Genomic DNA, 21618 nt, shown 5'->3' with positions numbered 1-21618 from the left:
TACAAAATAATTTGCGTGAGAGCTACGAATTACTGCACTATTACTGAGACCAGCCTGCTCCAATAAAAAAAAAAACTGTGAAAAGCTCTCCCAAGGCCTTCCAAAACAACATCGTTGAGCAACATCAAAATGGCTGACAGGTTTCTCATCTCCTAAATGTTGCAATAAGCAACAAGCAATGTTGCAATAAGCATCATTTAGGCTATTATTTGCAAACCACTCCACCGTGAGCCGACCACAGCAGTCGTAAAGTTAGTCAGAAGGAAGCACAAGAGCCAAGAGCTACTTAAAAAAGGGCTCCAGAGAGAACTGCATGTAGTGTCTAGCTACCAGCAAAAGCATTGCACGTATGTCATTTTACAATACATGTCTCTGAATGCCAGAAAACTCCACTTCAGTAGTACTAAACCTTCACGTATGTTTCCTAAATATAATCTAAAGGTTTTTACTGAGGGGTTTGTTCATATATCAGTCATAGCCTAACCTTTACAACATTTTTGTTACTAAAAAAAAATCTGGCTTTAACCACTGTTTGGATACATGTTCCAAAAATGTATCAAAATAAGCACATATTTAATATTCATATCCAAAATATATGCATATTCAAAAATTTCTGAAAACTTGTAATATTTGTCTCAATGTTACTGGGGAAGTTTTTGGGAGATATCTATTGGTGACATTTCTTCACTTGTAGTGTCTCACCTTAAGCATGGAGGGACAATATACTAAAATATGTAAATAACCTAAGAACTCAAAAATCAAAAAAAGATTTTTTAGCATTTTACTACGAGTCACTTGGGCCCATAATAACTGTCAGGTGTTGAGGAAAGGAGCCACTTTCATTAGAGCCACATTAACATAAAATAAAGAAGGAAGCTTGTGATAGCTACCATTTTCAAGATGCATGTCTTCAATGGAACACTGTTACTGACAGGCCAAAAAATAATGCTCACCATGTTTTAAATCTGAGAATATTTTCAAGCAAGAAACACATATAGATTCCCCCAAGGTATTTCATAAAGCACTGTCATTTTATAAATCATATACTATAGGAGTTATATATTCTTCCTCCTCATCGCTGGATTCTTGAGGCTGGCCGGGATGTGAAGCCGCAACTCACCCATGAGCAGACAAAAACCAATACCGACATGAATTATATATCACCTCATGACTCACCACCAGCTCGCCGGGCTGATAGCGACAAAAACGGGATCGAGTCCTTTGAACTGGAGCGAGTGAGACACACAACAACAGACAGATTTCCCACCATCTATCTCTCTCTCTACATGCATTCCTCGTTGTAAACAAACACTAAAGACAGAGAGGAGAGCGTGATGAACTGGGGAGGAAATGAGGAGGGAAGCTGTGCAAAAATCTGCCCCGTCAGCTGCTCTGGTGAAAATGTGATCGGTCACAAATGCTCCATAAATCGTGAAAAGGGCCCGTTTTTGTCAACGCTGAATTACAAGCAGATCAGTTCAGATGGAGAGGAACGAGTGTGCCAGTAGTTTGTGATTCATCATCAGAGCTGGAAGCATTTTTTATCCGTCAGAGCATTTTTTTTTTTTCTGCCTCAAACTTGTAGAGATCTCATCAAATACGCAATTATGGTCAGTGGCATGACATGCATGTAGGAATGTTGGTTTGGGTATTGGGGTTCTATGGGGTTCTATGGAGTTTTATGGGCGGAAAATGACAAAAGGCTGGGATTTGGCCATCTTACAGTGTCGGTTACTTGCTATTACTGTTTCAGTTCTCTGAAGCACACAATTGTTTCATTGTTTCTTTTGTAAAACTTTTTGCTTTATTTTCATTCAATTGTTTTCTATTTGATAGCTGATTCTGAGGCGAGGCACAAAAGAGTGTCCGTGTCGAATATACCTTGATTTGAAATACAGACAACTACTGCCTTAACTCACAACTGAGGGTCGTCAGATGAGGAACAAAGGAGATGCAGGACAGAAAAGCCAAAATATGAGGTAAAACAGAGCCTCCATTACATGGTTTGTCCACCAGAGGGCACTGACAAGTGCATTTTTAAAGTGTAAAATGTCCCACTGTGTCTTGTGTAACAAATTCTACTACGCTCATGTCTGTAATGCATTATGAACATACTCTTATGATCTGCTTATAGCACTGTGTATTTACATTTTTCTTAAAAAATTTACAACAATAATCATATCACATTACAAAGCATTTAATAATGACTGTTAAGGTCAAATATCCTAATACGTCGTAATTGCTGGCCACTCACTAATAATATATTTTTGCCACGATCATAGTATTCTAATTCCCATGGATGTAATACATTATACTCCTCGTATATTGTTTTATTATCATGGTTTGAATGCATTAGAGTTAAAGCCAACAATGACCCCATAGGTGTATAAATACATTAAAATGCTGTTCTAATGCATTTTAATGTATGTGATTATAATACATTTTAAAATGATTATAATGTATTACAACTATGGGAAATATAATACATTATAATCCTAGCAACAACAAAAAAAGTGTGAAGCAATTATGAAGTATTGCTGTATGATAGGGTTAGTGTTATAAGTCATAACACTCCCCCCCCCAGCCTTCATACACTGTTGCTACATGATAACTACAGCGCAGCTTGACCAATACAATCATATGGCGGCTCCGTGGCCAATCGGGGGGAAGCCTCGCTGCCGGCTGAAGTGTGTGTGAGGCTCGTGGGATAGTACTGTTAAACGTTTCTACACACACACTCATGGATATTTCACACACTTAATTACTGGTACAAGACAGCAGCGGTGCAATACATTCATGTGGTGTATTTCATTGAACTGCATGACACTGAGTAAGGATGACCTCGTTCTACCTTTTCCCTACTGATTCCAAGTCAGAAACCTTACAGACTGTTTGGTTACTGATCTCAATTCAAATCTGTAAACCTCATTGTAGGTTCAGTCATCAGCTACTAGCAAAGCATGCACCATCATTCTAGTAACTATGTTTAAGTGTTAAACATTAAAAGTCGGTAGTCACGTTCAATTCCAATAGAATAAATTATTTGGTATCAGTAAAGGCACAAAAACCCATTCAGTGAATCAGATTGTTGGAGACGGTTCTAGCCTCCCACCTCAGTCATCAAATCGTTTTCAAATCCTGATCGTGGTCTGAATTGTGTAAACCAGAAAGGATAATCAGCACAGCATTCGGTGGCAACCTCCGGTTCTGCCAAGTGAAGCTGATGAGGAAGTATCTTAAAACCTGCATTCTCTCTGCTGACCAGCAGGGGGTGACTCATCTAATTGCAAAAAAAGAAGTCAGATTGTATAGAAGTCGATGAGAAAATGACCCTACTTCTCTCTTGATTTATTCCCTCAGTAAACATTGTAAACATGAGTTTATGGTCTCAATCTCTAGTTTCAAGTCTTCTTCAATACAGCATGATGTTCATTTAGTAAATGATGGTCCATTTAGAGTCAAACAGACCATAAAACAGGATATGCTTTAGGGCGGGCTTACTGTGATTGACAGGTTGCTGCCATGGTGTCTCTACGTCAGGCCTCTGTATTCAAAATATGGTAACTTTTGTTAATTGGTTGCCAAAAAAAACAACATGGTGACGGCCGTAATCCAAGATGATGACGGCAAAATCGCCAAACTCAAAGCTTCAAAACAGCAGTCCACAAACCAAAGGGTGACGTTACTATGACTACGTCCACTTCTTATATACAGTCTAAAATCAGTACACTTTATATGCGGCTTAACCTGACGTTACCTAACTTTATGACCATATATTAAATTTGGATCTTTTACTTCGGTGTTATTGGGGGAGGTCATGTGACATGGACGTGATGCAAAAATGTGTTTTATCAACAATAAGCGTGATAAATAAATACTCTGTGCGATATATTACAGAGGCACGTAAAGGTTATTGATTGATAAGGAAGCGCGATAAACACATGTGATTACCATTAATTATTAATATATGTCAAAACACAGCATTTCCTAGCAGATTTTCCGTGTAGTTTATAGAAATGTCAGAAAATAGGACAAAGAAGGCAAATAGTTTTTCCCAACCGCTTATTTTTCGGAGAAAGATTCCATTTAGAAATGAAATAAAAGATCCTCACATTTACAGAAAGTACCAGGAACCAGAGAATGTTCATAAATGTCTCCAGACTGATTCATAGACTACTTGTTTCAGCAGCTGTTTTTTTTCTTCAGCCAAACAACATTCACACACAATCCAAGCGACCCGTCCTGTCCTACTCACTCCGGAGGGTGATTTGAGCCCGGCTGATCATCTGTTGATCCCGGGGGAATCGCTGAACTCTCGCTGCAGCGGGCATGTCTGCGGATACCTCGGTGATGGGGCCTCAGAGGGGTCCTGGGTTTACCAAAGCCTCCAGCAGCAGCAGCAGTCAGAAAAAATACACAAAGCTGGTGACCTCTGACCTGTCCTTTTTTTCCTCTCCCTGACTTTTTCCACTTGCTCTTTCCTATTCTCTACCTGCTTTTCTCTTTCCGTCCAAGCCTTTCTCCTGAACCAGCATCTCTGTCTCTTCCTCTTCCAACGTCTCAGTCTCTCTCTGCTGCTGTCCAGCTGTGTTGCAGAGTTTTAGTCTGCCACTCTGCCAACCCAGGGGACGGGGGGTCTGCTGCCAGAGACCATGAGCTCATCAAGACAACCAAAAAGCTGGGCAGGTGGACAGAGGGGGGGGTCACGCACTGTCACGATCCCATGAGCACAAACACATGCCAGACTGATGTGGTACACTGTCGGAGGAGGGGAAGGGGTCGCTGTACCCTTGAATGTTTACACCATGCTTTCACCCCCTCCGACCTGCAAAAACAAACTGGTCCCGGCCCGGGGAGGACGTAGGCTGTTACTATGGGACGGGGATGAAGTGTCCCTCTGTGTGTTCTCCACCTCACTCGGGTTTCAAACCCCTCCTCTCCGCAAAGCCCCCACATGGCCGACTGTTGCCAGGGGGGCCGTAAAGACTGAAAATAAATGAACACTTTTTCACGTGTCTCCGTGGAGACAAGCTGCTGCCGAGTCTGAAAAATGCTGCTGACACATGAGTCCACCGCTGGCCCTAGTCTGCTTTCTACTCATCGTTAAATACTGGTTTATTTTAAAGCATTGACATCTTCAAAGCTTTCTTTATTTCTTTTGCCAAAAACACTAAAGTTGGTATTCGGGACTTAAAGTTACTGCCAGGAACTTTTGAAAACAGTCTCATTTGAATACTGATTCCTCTATTTGACCTACATAAGTGAGATGGTTGTTTATATCTATATTTCTACTCTGAATGCTGGTCATCTGTGCCACCGGGTCGTATTCTGGCATCATCAGACGAAATCACGTGGGTTCGGCAGAAACTCCTCAAGCCCAGCGTGGACAAACTCGGACCCAGCTTTGACCTGCAGTCAGAAGCTTTAAGAGCTTTGAGCCTAGCAGCAGTGTCTCCTCCTCCGCCCAGGAGCAGAGCTTCACCTTGCTCCCCCCCGCTGGGAGCCAACACTGACAACACACTGCTGGAGACCCAGGCTGTATTGCTGGACCCGCTGGAAGGAAGGGAGGCACGGCAGAACCAGAACCAGAACCAGAACCAGGACTGAGCGGGGCAGACTGTCGGACCCCTGCTGCAGTTAAAATGAGAGGGAATGGTAACTTCCTTCAGTTTGGTTTTCAGATGCTATTTCTTAAGGTGTCACTGGGTTGCTATCTCACTTAGGAATCATATTCTTTATATATTAAGATCTGATTTTGAACAAACAATAATTTGCTCTAATAAGAGCCCAATCTTTCTGATAGCTAATCACAAAAACCATCAGAGGAGACCATTAATCACTTTGCATGCAATACTGCAATAATCTAAAATATATATACATATATTCTCTGGTTGGTTGGTTTCTCTGTTTTGTAAAACTGTAAATTAAGGAAATTGTGGACTCTTTGTCGGACAAAAATAATCTCCATTATCTGAAATGTTATAGACGAAACAATTGATCCACTAATTAAAAGAAAATGAATGACTTAATAACAAAACAAAGTGTGTGAATCTGGAGTTGCAGGGGTGCTGCCCTGCATCCATCCCCACTGATAGATGAGTCAATCATGCTGCTGCTCACATGCAGCCTTTTCAACACACAGCACCTTTATAAGCAGCTGCTGCCAATTACACACATCCAATGCTCCGACGTCGACACGGGTCAGACCAGGACAGCGTTGTTTTTCTTCCATTCCAACTGGTTTCCTTTAAGAGAATCACATTTATACACAAATCCATCCATCAGTTTTTGCTCCCCCCCCCCCACCCCCACCCCCCCCGTCCAAACCGGACCTGCCAAGAGAGGATTTATGGGCCAGACCACAACACAGACAGACGCCCGGCGGCCTGTGACCCGTCCCTCCCTCTCCTGATCCCCGGCCCTCCATCCCGCTCTACTTTAGCCTTTTTAGGAGAAAAGAGAAACACGGATAAACACAGAGTGTGTGTGTGTGTGTGTGTGTGTGTGTGTGTGTGTGTGTGTGTGTGTGTGTGTGTGTGTGTGTGTGTGTGTGTGTGTGTGTGTGTGTGTGTGTGTGTGTGTGTGTCAGACTGGATCAGCACTCGCTGTTCAGAAACAACGTCACTTTTAACCCAGAGTCAGAAGGGAGAGACTTTTCCTTCTGACTCTGACTGACTCAAGTGAAGATGAAGCTGGCTTCACTGATGTAAGGCCAGCTGATGAAACCGGCGTGTGTGTGTGTGTGTGTGTGTGTGTGTGTGTGTGTGTGTGTGTGTGTGTGTGTGTACTGTATACAGACACAAAGAACTCAAAGCTGGGAGTGTGTGTCATGATTCAAGGAACCCTAATAGAGGCACACACACACTTTCCACATGTCAACAGTCACCACATCACTTCGCTAAGATGGAAACTATTCTGTGCTTTGTTCAAAAGCTTACTCACACATTCCTTCATGCCTCAGATGAGCACACACACACACACATTTATATCATTCACACACACACACACACACACACACACACATTTATATCATTCTGTAGCTTCCCAGTGGCGTTCCTAATGTATTCATATCCCAACATTTGCATTTTGGTCTACTTTGGTAAGTCTCAGCGTCAAAATGCTTTTTTCGCCTCGAAGCACTTCTAAAAATGTTTCCAGCTACTAGTTCTGTGAGGTAAAATGATGGTAAAATGTTTTTGTGAATGGAGACTGTAGGCTTTAAGAGAGCGAAAAAATGACTGAAGCTCTCGGAAAGGCCTGTTTGATGGCGAGGTAAAGTGGTGAAAATATTTAAAAAATTGTAGTAAATAATAATAATAATAATAATAATAATAATACACCAACATTATAATATAATAATATTCAAAAATAATAATATTCAAAAATAATAATATTCAAAAATAATAATGTTCTCATGATAATAGTAATAATATTTATAATAATAATAATAGTGAACTGATTTTATTTTTTATGGGTTTTTTTTTTCGGGTGGTTAAAATTATTATAAAATAATAAATTGGAGTTTACGTACACCCCTTTTCCAACAAGTCCAAACTAACTCCTCCAGTTCTTTGCAAACTGACGCTGATAGCACTATTGTTGGCATAGTTCATAACCATATTGATTAGCTTAATTTGCTAACCTAGTCACTTCTTTTTTAGCTGACAACTGAATAGTTGTTTCCTTTTGAAAAGATGCAGATGGAGTCCACCTTTAAAAAAAAAATTTATACTATGAAGAAGAAATCTCAATAAAAAAAAGAAACTGTGTTAAAAAGCTTGTTAACCGCGACAGTAAAAATTGCAATTGAAGAGATTCTCGTCTCGAGAGTATGGTGTGGAGACGAGGAGGAAAGAACGGTGCTCTTAATGAAACATCATAAAAGTGACGTTCGTAATAACTTGCACTGCACATTCTGTCAGACAGGAAAAGGAAAAGGACAGAGATATTATTGAGATTGATATCTCTTCTCATTGCCACACTTTCTTCTCTACCTTAGTGCTCTGGGGATGAGAGAAAAGAACACGCCAGCAGCACAACATAAATCATCCTTCTAAAGGTTAAGATGCTTCTCACTGTAAAGGAGCTGCAGAAATGATGCTCCGTGGAAACATCTGGCTTTAAAGACCATCTGCCATTACTGAGCAGTTTGTCTTACTAACTGTCCTCTCTGTCTGCGGATCGGTGCCCGACAAATTACGACTCCATCGATTATTGAACCGGTCCTGTGGGGTGTGAACTTCTGCCTGGATCAGGTCTCTAATAAGAACTGCTACCCTGAAGCAAAAGCCCCGATAGCAGCTTTATTATATATACTCATAGGTCTTAGATCAAAACTGGTTCATGTGCAAGTGGGAGAACCACAAACAGACGGCGTCTTTTTCCTTCCCAATATTCCTTACATGGAACATGCTAATGTAATCTGGTAAGGACGTTGGCATTGGGCCAGGCAGCCGAGGTGTTAAAAGGATCACAAAATAAGGTTCCGGTGCATCGTCGGCCGCGTATCGCCGCCCACGTCACATGGGCGATCTGATACCGAGGCTCTGCCATGTGGCGGGAGTGAGTGATGGTTGGGGGGGAGGGCGTGTCGGGTCCCACGGATGACTGCGACTGGAGCCGGCGCCGCAGGGAAGAGCAGCTGTCGGGACAGAAATACAGTAGCGAAAACAGCGAGGTGAAAAGTGGAAACCTGTCGCCTTCCTCTGGCTTCTGTAAGCAGAACACCGCGCCGCCAAAGAAGATGGGGGTGAGAGAGGAAATAAGAGGAGTGGGGGGGACTGGGATAGTATGGGGATGTGGATCTGTCCCTACACATTCAGGTCACACTCCATAGGAACCATAGCATCCATTAAAATACACCGGTGAAGTTGTGACAGGGACAGATATTTTTACACCAGCTGCTACAGAGGAATAGTACAGCTTATTTATTTTTGGCTAATGTATAGTTTTATTATATTTATCAGAATTAATTATTGGGATGTTCTTAGAAATAAATGTACTGACAAACATACGTTGAGCATGTAAGAGCAGATATTTGCCAGCGACTCCACAAAGTGAATTGACTCATCACTCAATCACCATTGGATACATCGGAGGTGGTCTGGGCCGCAACAAAGGACCCCCATGCCTGACAGACGTCCCCTGCGTTTAGAGGAGATACCTGCTCATTCGCCGGCTTTGCCCACGGTGTCAGACATTTTTGAAGAGCCCAGGGGGAGACATTACGAATCCTGGGTGATTTGGTTTGCCTGGAACTCGCCAAGGGATAGACCCAGTCTGTCTGTGTTTTTCTTATTTACTTCTGTGGTGTGACTCTTCCACTAGGTTGGGCTAAGGCCCGGCAGGACGCTCTGTGTACTGTTTTTGTATTTCTATACATTAGCTTTTTGAAAGTATTTTTCATGTCGCTGAGTGAGAGTGAATCATGGGTTTTAGATGTTATTATACTGTCGGTGATGTATCTTTAGTTTCGATGCTTTGTACAGATCTGACAGATCCCATGCACCTGCCCTTATCCCCAGGTCTCAAAAGCCCCCGGGGACCGCCAGTAGACGATGAATATTTTTACGTATATAAAATGTACCTGAATTCCAAAAAGTAGAATGTTACTATTGTTGTTTCCCTTCAGTTAAAAACAACAATGCATTACATCTTTGCAAACGGTAATAACAACTTATCCAGTGAGCTACATTTTGCTTTCAAGTGGTCAACGTTGTCTTTGAATGTCTCTCTGTCACTCCACTCGTTCTGTCTCTCTGATACTCCGCCGTCTCTTGTCCTCAGACACACAAACACACCGCACACACCTCACAGCTCATTAGCATAACGAGCCGCATCACTATCAGGTTAATTAGTGGGGGAGATTAGGCATGGCTTAGGGAGAGAGGAGGGGAGGGCACAATAAGTAGGAGAGGAGAAGAAACAGGAGAGGAGAAGGTTAGGTAAGAGAGGAGAGGAGAAGGTTAGGTAAGAGAGGAGAGGAGAAGGTTAGGTAAGAGAGGAGAGGGGAGGAGAGGAGAAGTTAGGTAAGAGAGGCAAGTAGAGGGGAGGAGAGGAGGAAAGAAGAGAAGAGAGGAAATAGAGGAGGAGTGGAGAGGAGAAAAGATGACAGGGGTGGAGAGGTGAGTAGAAGAGGGGATGAGAGGAGAGAGGAGGACAATAAAGGAGAGGAGTGAGATGAGAGGAGAGAGGTATGGCAGGTCATGCTCAGATCACATAAATACAAGGACGCTCCAATCAAAACCTTTGCCTCGTCTTTGCTGGATTCAAAACAGAAAAAAGGGAAAGTGCAGAATATCACGTTAGCTGAATATGAACATTCTACCTAAAAGCCTGCAAAAAGTGTATTCCTCGAACCATCTGTGAAATGTTCAACGCAGAACCAGGTATCATAAGTTCTACAAACAACCCTTTTATGTTTATAATGGTTCTACCAAGAACCCGCTCGTGAGGTTCTCTCGAGGACCTTTCCACCTTCTAAGGTTGCTAACAAGAACCCACTCTGGGGGTTTGACCGAGAACCCCTTCCTGTTCAAAGGGTTTAACCGTGAACCCAACCCGGGGATTCGACCAGGAACCCTTTCCTATTCCAAGTGTTTCATCTAGAACCCACACAGGAAGTTTGACCGAGAACTCTTTCCTATTCCAAGTATTTCATCAAGAACCCGCCCAGGGTTACTTATGAGGCTCCTTAAGTCAAGGACTGATGGGGTGCAGCAGACCCTACAACAATCATGGTTCTCAGTCACAGTTATTGGTGCCACCTTGGAGGATCTTCCAACATCTATGCTTTCAACAAGTATTGATGAACTCTTTCTTCAAAAAGAGTTCTTTAGATGAAAAGTGTTCTTGATTGAACCCTTGGCCTTATAAGGAACCATTGAAAAAAATGGTTTTTACAAAGAAAAAGGTCCACCATAATCAAATGGTCCTGGGCAGACCTTCAGCCACTCAGGAAGAACCCCTTTCGGAAACCCTTATGTCTAACCTGGAACACAGCAGCCCTACCTGTGTCCTGTGAGTTGAGCACCTCCAGGGCGTGCATCATGGCACTGGCAAACACGTTGGCATCCTCCTTGCTGCCGAAGTTGAGGCCGTAGACCTGCCGGGCGTCACGCCACTGATGGAAGGTCTGCGTGGCCTGGTTGTACTTCAGCCCCTTGGGAATGGCACAGTTTATCACCACCTGGAGGTGTCCACGATGGGCGAGTTCAGGAAATGGAAAAGGAATAAAGAAGAAACAATCCTTTAGTATTTATTTGTAATGATTAATGAAATAATAATCAAATGTAAAGCTTTTTTTTTAAGGAGCCACCAAGAACAATATGCTGTCGAGTCCTGTATAGCTGTGTTTCTGAAGTCTTGAGAACTTAATCTGACAGAAAATAGCCTGGTGGAAATGTGACAGCGTGTTTCAAGGCTGACCTGAGATCTGTGGCTCAGTAGCACAAATACAGACGTATAAAAACACCCAAAATATTGTGGTCTCGCTCCATCAATCACTCTGCTTCTCAGTCATGACGCTACATCTGTCCACAATGTTGCCGAGCTCAGGGGCTGAGGATAAAAAATGATTCACAACAAACAGATACTGTCCCTCTAAAAAGCTCTTTAAACACAAAGTGACAACACTGGGGCTCTGCGGCCATTAAGTGGGGAAAGGTCACGTTCACCTGCTCGTGAAGTCACTTTATGGTGCACTCATTGTGTTTAAGGTGCTTTTGATGCTACCATCAGGGTTTTTTTTAGCGTCCTGGGCACACTGCCAAGCAGAAACACCTCAAGCTGCTCCTCTCTAAGTTATTTGGACAGAAACATGGGTCTCCGAACATGAGGGACAACAACAACAGACTCTCCTCTCTCCTCTTCTGCATCTTCCACACACACAATGTGAACAGTGCTTTAAACCGGAGGATCTTTATCTGCATCATAATCAGTGCATTTTTTGGGCGCCGTGACGGGCGGGGACGATGTGGAAAACGCTTCTCGTCTGATACGGCTGAAACATTGTGTAATGTGGTTTAATCCCATAATCGCTGTGCCATCTCGTGTCCAAACTAATAAGAGACTCAGTCCGACACGTTCCCCTACAGGGAGCCCCGTGGTCCGACGCTTATTTTAGGGGCTCCGTGGTTATTTGAGATTTCAGAAAATTTGAGATTTAATTGTACGAGACCTGCCCTCAAAAACTAACATTTTCCATATTCCTTTGGCCAATAAACAGCTCTCCCAGCACTAAAACCTTTAACCAATCTGCTAGTTTATGGAATAACGGCAAGCGCCAATGCCGGCAAAATTGAATGTAACCTGGTACGAAATAATCTAGTGTCAATTCCAGGGTTTTTACAACGCCTCTCTGGCAGGCGGGGAGGGATTCACATGAGCCCTCTGGGTTTGTTGAAGGACTGAGCGTTAAAACAAGCAGTCAGAGAATGTGAGGAGGAAGTGAGATGGTGTAACTCTAGATGCTTATTGTAGGTGGCGGTGAGAAAAAAACAAACAGATCTCATGATGGCGGCGCCGCACAAACTGATAATCAGCCTGAAGCTCAGAGTGTGAACCGCTAACACCTTCCTTTATTTAAATGTACAACTGCAACTATTTGATGAGGCCTCATTTTGACCAGTGTTGGTCGTTTTTTGTTTGATGTGTGTCATGATTTCTGGATAATAACAACATTCCTGTAGCCAGAGTAATGCAACAGCTTAATGTATAAAAAAAGTACTGTAGTGATAAGTGAATTAAATCGGTATTTCTGAAACAGAGTGGTGAAAACTCCAAGCAACACTCAACACTAACTAGAATAATGAGGACAAATGCGTGTCAGCATGTGGCCTTCGTCAGGGTCACCACACAACACATTACATTTCTCTTTTCTTGGTGAAGTTCCAGAAATTCTTACAGCTATAGATGACTTGGTGATGCTGCACTGATTGCAGATGCGCTGAAGGCACAGAGGCATCATGACTTATCCTCCTCTCTCCCTCCCTCCCTCCCTCCCTCCCTCCAGCCACACAGCAAACACACACACACACACACACACACACACACACACACACACACACACACACACACACACACACACACGCACACGCACACACACACACACACGCCTCTGGTGGTCCTCATCGACTCATTAATGCTTTGTCTTCCAATTGTAACTCGCTGTGTTTTGGAAGTCGAGTTCATGTATTGATACACGTGTGAACATAGCAGCACAGTGGTCTGGGTGTACTGTATACACACACACACCCATAATGCATCAGTCCTGCATAGGATGATGCTCCTATATAGATCGAGGATTATGCTTGCCGTCAAGCTGTGAGCTGATGGGAGCTTCTTTCTGAAGACCTCAACCACGAGAGTCTGTTTTTGATGCATAGTCATAGAAGGGTGCTAAGTAGCTAGCATAGAATCTATGTAAGAAGTGGACGTTGTCATCGTGACATCACCCATTGCTTGGTGGACTGCTGTTTCGAAGCCTTGAGTTTGGCGATTTAGCCGTCACCATCTTGGATTACGGTCGTTGCCATCTTTGGCGCTTTGCTTTGGAAGTGACAATATTTAAGAAACGGGGGTTACCACCTGGTAGCTAGTAGCACGTGTGCATATGAATACCACGGGATGGACCGGCTATGTAGTCATGTTTTAACACCCTTGGATACCTGCAACTGATTATTGGTATATATTTACCATATTTGGTAACTGTGTGTCTAATAGTCCACTCTGTGACAGGTGTGCGTCAGCGCTGTTGTCACAAATATGGTTTGAATGTGGAATGTTGAACTTGGAACCATGTGGACTCTTAATGACGTTATATAATACATTATATGTCTGGTGTTTCTGTATTCTAGCAGTTTGTATTTGTGGTGGTGGGTTCACCCATTTGTTCACATTTGGATTAATGGTTGTGCCTTTGACAAAAACTCATACAACAGTAACTAATAAGTCAATGGCAAAAGAAAGGTCAGTGGCTACTAGGGCTGTGTACTGGCAAATAAACGGTTGATATGATACGTACCATGAAACAGGGGTTACAATTCAGGATATATTCTGGTCTTTTTTTTCTGGTCTGGTCGTTTTTTAATAAAACTTTTAGGAAAACATTTAATGGTTTAAAGAAGACACTACCATTTGCATAAAATCTGATTAAAAAAGTTTACTTGTTTATGCATTCATAACAGTGGGATCCGTATCCATATATATAGTACTACTTTGTGCAATCTGAACAAAGGAATTAACATTTCTCTATATCAGTAAAACTAATAATAATAATAATGTAATATATATTCTTATATTTATTTTTATATTTATATACATTTATACTTGCATATTTGTATTTTTTTTATATTTTATCAATTTTGTAGTTTTTGCTGAAAATCCAACAGCCCTGTTTCCTTCAGAAAATAAGGGAACAGCTGATATTTAACCCTTTCTTGGCTCTTCCACTATAAAGACAATCATCTGCCCAACTAACTTCATGCGGACTGAATAAGGGTTCCTTGAGTGTTTGGTTCCACTGACCTGATGGTCTTGGATCTTGCGTCCCACCACGCGGAAGGCGTTGTTGCCCGTGTGGTGGTAGATGTGGACTCTGCTGAAGCCCGTGGAACCACCGGCCGGGACCCACTTCTTGTTGGCATCGTCGTACACCATGACGGCGGCTCGTGCCTGGCAGATACTTTGTTCACTGCAGGAAGACAAAGACATGCAATGAGCTGATCATTTCCTCCCAAAAAGAACATGGTGTACTACGGTCGCTGATTCCAACCCGTGTGGCTCCAGGGAGCTTGTTAACCATCTTTGATTTCCTCTGTTTTTTATGCTTTTGTGTCTTTTCCTTCCTTTCAGACTAAACACATGTTGTGTGGTAAAGTCACAGCATCCCCGTTCAGTATGTTCTGAACGGGGATTACAGGAACGATGGTGATGCAACAGGTATGCAGTTAAGCCATGTGAGAGCACAGCCTGCTCTGCCATTGTAATTAAAAAGACATCTTTCCTCTGGCCAGTATGACCCTGCTACACAGAAAAAAGACACACAGCAAAACAAAAGCTAATTTACATAATGTCTGCTCTCCGACTACACAGGCCACCATAAGACATACAGCATTCTATATGATATAATGCTATTATTTATACAAAATACCCATTATTTTGAAGTCCTTTTGAAGTAAAACTAAGGTTGCTTGCTAATGTATTTGTGTTTGAGCTCATCTTCATGTTATAATTTTTTACACGGTTAAAGCTAGCGTGGGCAGTGCATGTAAGAAGCAATTTATGTTATATTTTTAGAAATTGTTTATATTTAAATTGTCTTATGTCCCGACAGCAATCAATAAACCAAATGCTCTGCCAAAAAAAAGACAAAAAAACTTGAAATTTGTAGCTTTTGCAGGACTGTAATAGGTTTTTCTGTCTGTCTACCTACATGACCGTGCTCTGGATTAGTTTTTTAAAACCGAGCCTTCTCTTGCTGTCGGTTGCAGCCATCAGCTAGCCAGTGGGGTCACGCTTGCTCCGTTATCAAATGCAGCACCCTGGTTTAAACTCAGCTGAAGAAATCCCAACACCACCACAATCGCAACATGTTGTCTTTCCTATTTAGCATGCAAATGTCATCAGTGCTGTGATAAATGAGTTAAAGAGTGCAGTACACTGAGGAATCCAGAGCCCTACGGATCTTCCCACATTCCTTAACGACATTAAAAACGTAAAGATAGAGACAGCAGTAACTAACACACATCTCCTTCAGCATTTCATACAGTCTGCAGACCGCTATCTCTAGCACACAAGCACAAGGAGGGAGTTCATATGAGATCTCATTCAGATTTCAGCCCTTGAGCACTAAACTAATGAAATGTGCTTCATGGGTGGCTGGCTGCATATCATATCTGTCACTAAAAACTAGACACTCTTACAAAAGGGTACAGTGACATGCATTGGTAGCTAAGAGCAGGACACAAAGCATTCATGTGCCTTGTTTTTTTAAAGGGCCAGTGTGTAGGATATGGCGGCTACTAGCAGCGAGGTAGCAGATCGCAACCAGCTGAAGCTTCTCCCGCGTGCCAAGCGCGTAAGAGAGCTACGGTAGGCGACGTGAAAAAGCGATATGGATAAAATCAAATATTACAATATTTTTGACCGAATACCTCGATATCGATATTGCAACAATATTGTAGGCTTGACCATTGGTGCTTTTACACAATAACATTTTTGATAAAGAAAAATCATCAGTTATGTGGATAAAATGACAATGTATGTGAAAGGAAATAATAGCACAGCTAGTCTGGTAAATTCAGAAAATGACATCACTTTACTGTTATGCAGCCTTTAAATACAAGGAAAAGACAACACTTATGCTATATTACGATACCCAAAATCTAAGATGATATCTTGTTTCATATCATGATATCGATATAATATTTATATAATGCCCAGGGACTCACACAAGACCCATTCAAAAAGGAATGGCCAGGACTGAAACAACAGCCTAAATATCTAGATTTTTATTCCTAAAACAGTGATCCTACATTTCCCATGATGCCTATGATATCATATTGTAAGACCATAACTGTCCGGTAAATGCCCAGGGTACATTATAAGGGTTATTTTCTCAGACTTGGAAAAATCTCCTGCAGAGAAACAAATACAATGTAGAACTTATGTTTTTTTTGTTTTTTACAGGCTAAACAGTAAACTGACCTTTAAGTTTACGAGCATCCCTTTAATGAGCTATCACATGATTGACACCCACAGTGTACTGAATGCACCGATGTGATGCAATCGGAATACAAGTAGAGAAAGAGAAGGAACGTGAGAGGGGAGCGAAATGCAGAGAGTGTAAAAATGGAGTAAAAAACAGAAAGCACAGATTGCTTGGGGAGAAGAAAAGCGAAGAGAGCTCAGGGAGGGGAAGTGATGAGAGGAGGATACAAGATCTTTTTTTTTTTTTAAGTATCCGTTTCAAGGTTGGAAATGCATGAAAAATGGAGCGTCCACAGTGATAAGAACAAACTGCATGAGGCTCAAACACGTGCGCGCATGGCAAACAGTCTACAACACGTGCACACACTGCTGCTTAACATGCAGTCCGAGGTTTGAAATACATTCCTGTGATAAGACCGATTTCTCTTGCAACAGCTCTAGAACCTATGTCTCTTGTGTCCTTGCCCCAGGCACCCTTTAGTGTCTGTTAACGCGCATCAAGCTTTCAACTAACTGCAATGTAAACCCATCATTTAGGGTGGTCGGGGATGGAAGGCTGGGTCAAACAAAGATAGGACTTTCACCCAGGAGACAGCTGTAAAACCAAGTTAACGTCGACTTCTTCTATACATGAGCTGTATATAAGAAGTGGACGTAGTCACTGTAATGCCACCCATTGGTTTGTTGAGTATAGTTTTGAAGCCTCAAGTTCAGCTTATTCCGTCGCCATTTAGTTTTTGTCCATCGCTGTCCTGGTTTTTGTCTATCGATACAACCGAATGCTGAATAAGACATTTTAAAGCGACCAAAAAGGCTGGAATTAACTTTCATGAACTGAAAACACACTGTGAAAAGGTTAAAGTTCGAAAACACCGACAACTTCCAGACTGGAAAACGCCATGGTAGCGACCTGTCAATCACAAGGTAGCCCTGCACTAAAGTATACCCTGCTTTATGGTCTGTTTGACTCTAAATGTGACCATAATTTACTAAATGAACATCATGCTGTATTGAAGAAGACTTGAAACTACAGATTGAGAACATAAACTCATGTTTACAATGTTTACTGAGGGAATAAATCAAGAGAGAAGTAGAGTCATTTTCTCATTGACTTCTATACAACCAGACTACCACAAACCACAATCTTTTCCTAAACCTAACCAAGTAGTTTTGCTGCCTAAACCAAGTATATTAAAAAAAACTAAGCAAACCTACGTTGGAAGTTTATTTTGAAAAGAGTTTATGCACGTACAGAACGAAAACCGACACGAAGGCCGTCCGTGACACCTCCAAATCTGACGCTAGAGGTGGTACGTAGAGCGTCACAGTGTGAAGCGTAGGGCCACTGAGCGAGCGTTTGACGAGTGAGAACAAGTTGGAACGTTTCCATTCATACACATTCAGTTCTCACACATTCACACCTCTGCTTATGCGCCTCGTTGCGACAACAGTAGCTCAACTGTGTTAACGCTCTGCAGCTGCTGACGAACTCACACTGCCATTTTTTGCTTTGTTTTTTTCATCACAAAAATCTCTTCCAGATAGCCCCGTCCATTTCTACAACTGGCTAGGTGTGAGCAGAAAAAAACAGGAGCTGGAAATGGAGGAAAATAAATTCATTGCAGGATAATTCATTCATAATTGAACATCTTCATGCTACGAATGTGTGGTATATGGGCAGTTTCATGCATGTTCTATGACAAAGCTGATATTAAAAAAGGGATTTCTGGGACTGATGTGGTAGGTGAGTTTGAAGGACTAGTTTTTAGGCGGACTACTTTCCTTTTTTTCCTGGAGATACTGACGTATGTGTGAGCTTACATGAGGCAGAAGGAAAACACTTAACAATTCTCTAAAGGAGGGTTGTAATCTGTGTGATTTTTACTCATCCTGATTGGGTTGAGGTGGCTCTGTGGATTTATTGGAGGCAGCCAATCAGAGAGGGCGATTTAAACAATCACATATTAGCGGGGGGGAAGAAGACTGCATTGCTATTGCTGCATGTTTTGTTGAATGCTGTTAGATGGGATGTCAGCATGTTCTTATAACCACAGAGTAAATTCACAAACCTTCACCGTGCACAATACACACGACTGTGCATTTTTGTGTGCTGAATGTACTGTGCTGTGATTACAAGCGCGCCTGATTCAGCCGGAGGCCCCAGTGCTTCACTTCTTCAGAACCGCTGCAAGCTAAAAAGCCAATAGGAATACATCCCCGAAGTGTTTCGAGGAGAATGCAAAACGGGCGACTGTGAGAAGAGAAAAACAACATGAGGTCTGTGAAGCACAGACACAGTTGTTTTTTCCTTTTCGGTCCAATCACTGCTGGAGAATTACTTTGAGATTTATGCTTTTCTTCTCCCCCCAACCCCCTAGCCAGACTCTAAATACATAACAGGGGAAAGTAAGTGTACAATTATCTTTCATTTACGTTAATGGCAGCGTCATTAACGTTCCCCGCTGAGATTGGCGCGGGCTACGTGTTGCTGCGTTTGCCTCTTGTTTTAGCAGCTACTTCAGGGACATGATGTCAGAGAAAATCACAGCCAAACGTGGACTTCCGCTTGTTATGAGCTTGACTGGTGTAATCAGGTCCTGTTGACCCTCCTCATCTGCTTGTTAACTCTTCCACTAAAACAGGTCAGCTGCTGTCTCCATTGAGACAACACTGCTGCTCTTTATCGGCACGTCTGCACAGAGTGCCACTTGTGCGTTTACACTTTACACTGAGGTTCCCTGCGTTTCCTCAAAAAAAGGGGTGTCTTTGGTTGTGGCTTCGCTGACGGCTGTGTACAGCTTGGAAACAGGGGTGCACTTCCTGGTTGTGAATCAGACCATAGGGATGATAAACTTTAGATCTCCAACAGATCTGTTAATTTATTCCATCTATATAGGCAATGCACATAGCAACATCTTTAAAAAAAAAAAAAACGTTCTCCCATGATCATTTTACATTGTAATAATAAATGAGAGCAATATACCAGAAAAAATTCCACATCTGAGGTGAAATCAATAACCCTTACAAGCTTGAAACAATGTTTTTCATCGGCAACGACTAGTAGCCAATCAGAGGAAGAGAAGGGCGGGTTTTTCGAGGAATGTGGGTGGGGAGAAAATAAATAAATAAATACATAAAAATATTGTAAATGACAGGCTGCGCAACTGCCAAAGGCTGTGAAAGAGGTAGGTTGGCATTGACGGTTGAGCCGTGGCTAGCAGCTAACATTGCTAACAGTGCCAAGAGCTGCAACAGTGCTGACGGAGCTAACAGTGTTTACCTGATGGGGAACCGGAGGGGTCAGAGCAACGCTTCCCTGACGACGCTGTGAGTGGGGACGGCGTTATCAGAGGTAAGCGTGGCATGAGCGCAGTGCAGCGCGGTGCAGCGCAGTGCAGCGCAGTGCAGCGCGGTGCAGCGCGGCGGCCGATTGGCTGGCAAGCAGGGCAAGCTAACTGGAACTTGCATGAACTAGCGTGCATGCTACTTAAACAAAGCACATAGAGGCTCGGATTACAACACATTCTCTGCTCATAAAAACGTTACTACAACATTGTTAGAACCCAAATAGTTGTTTGCTACTTTATTAAGGCTCTGAATTTCATATTTAGCACCTTTGATAGGCCCACTTAGTCTACCAACATTGTGCTTTTCAGCTTTATTTTCAAGCTTCAAAAGATACAGCGGAGAGCTCCCGTTCAGATACCTTCCAGTAATAGAAATACGTGGACAGTGTCTCGTGTTAAAAGCTCTCTAATGGAGCAGAAGGACACAGACAGATGTGAGGAATAAATCTGCAGATCTGGGAATAGGAACGGAGAATGGGATATGAGATGAGAATATTTCCATCTCCTTCATTAATGTTAATGAGTCTTCCGAGTTCAGAGCGGCTCTGACTTCAAAGAGGAGCAGAACAACTCCAGGGGGGGCTCGGGCGCCGTGATGTCACATCCTGGCGGTGGCACGGGTGTGGGTGCGTGCGGAGGAGAGGAGGCAGAGAGGGAGATAAGCAGGACGCTAAAGGCAGAGAGATGTTTACGCTCTGTGTCAGACGGTGCTCCTATATTGGATTCAGACGATGTGTTTTCGGTCCTTCGGAGCCACTTAAGTCTGGATTACCTTCTTATTTGTGGCATTGAGATAAATAACAGAGAAACGGGACACCCTTCATTACGCTCCCTGATTGTACCGACTCGCTGCATCACTACTGCGGGTGGAAATTGTGATAATTCCTCTGCTGATAGGGCCAAAGTTACATAACAAGCCAACTGTCTAAAAATAGAATCAAAGCCAAACTGGGTAACTGAAATCTTATTCACCGCTTTTGATGAGCCCAGGAAATGAACGGGGTGGGGAGTACACTGTGTGTGGTCAATCACAGCGTGTCAATCACATCTCGTCACGGAGCAGATTATACAGTGTTAACCATGGAGTGTACTATCTTAATTAATGGCTTCATCTTTACATGTAGTAATGAGAATGTTAGATCTTTGCAGCCCTTCACTGTACAGACTGTAACAAGGACCGAAGCTGGTTGGGTTGTGGCTCCATGTTGTCAGCTATGTGAGATGTTACGCATCAGCAATCCGTTGTACTCGGAACTTGACAGAAAAAAAAAATGAAAAACACCCCCCCCCCCCCGACAAGGAAAAGTGTGATAGAACTGTCATTCGAATTGGAATACCAAGTTGGAAACTCGGTGGCTAGATCCATCGAGCAGAAGATTGCCGACATCAAAACCTTACGTCCTTACGTTTATAGCACATTTTACAATGTGGCAAAACAGTGGAAGCACAATGTCCCGGTCCGTCACGGGATGACATGGGGCCCCAAGAATACTTTTTTCCCCCTTAGACTTAAATGGGGAGAGAATAGAAGAAGAATACTACTATTTTGTGGCACAATACA

At 42.6% G+C, this 21618-nt stretch overlaps 1 protein-coding gene across 1 annotated transcript in view; it reads right to left on the bottom strand.

Moving 5' to 3' along the window:
- enah (ENAH actin regulator) overlaps window positions 1-21618 on the bottom strand; it is a 72913-nt gene that overhangs the window by 42621 nt on the left and 8674 nt on the right. The window contains 2 exon segments of the mRNA XM_054618660.1: window positions 11011-11188; window positions 14527-14692. Coding sequence (XP_054474635.1) covers window positions 11011-11188; window positions 14527-14692 — 344 coding nt within the window.

Source organism: Anoplopoma fimbria, chromosome 18 (genome assembly GCF_027596085.1).
Source record: "Anoplopoma fimbria isolate UVic2021 breed Golden Eagle Sablefish chromosome 18, Afim_UVic_2022, whole genome shotgun sequence".
Lineage (NCBI taxonomy): Eukaryota > Metazoa > Chordata > Actinopteri > Perciformes > Anoplopomatidae > Anoplopoma > Anoplopoma fimbria.
This window is presented reverse-complemented; position numbering and strand designations above follow the sequence as displayed.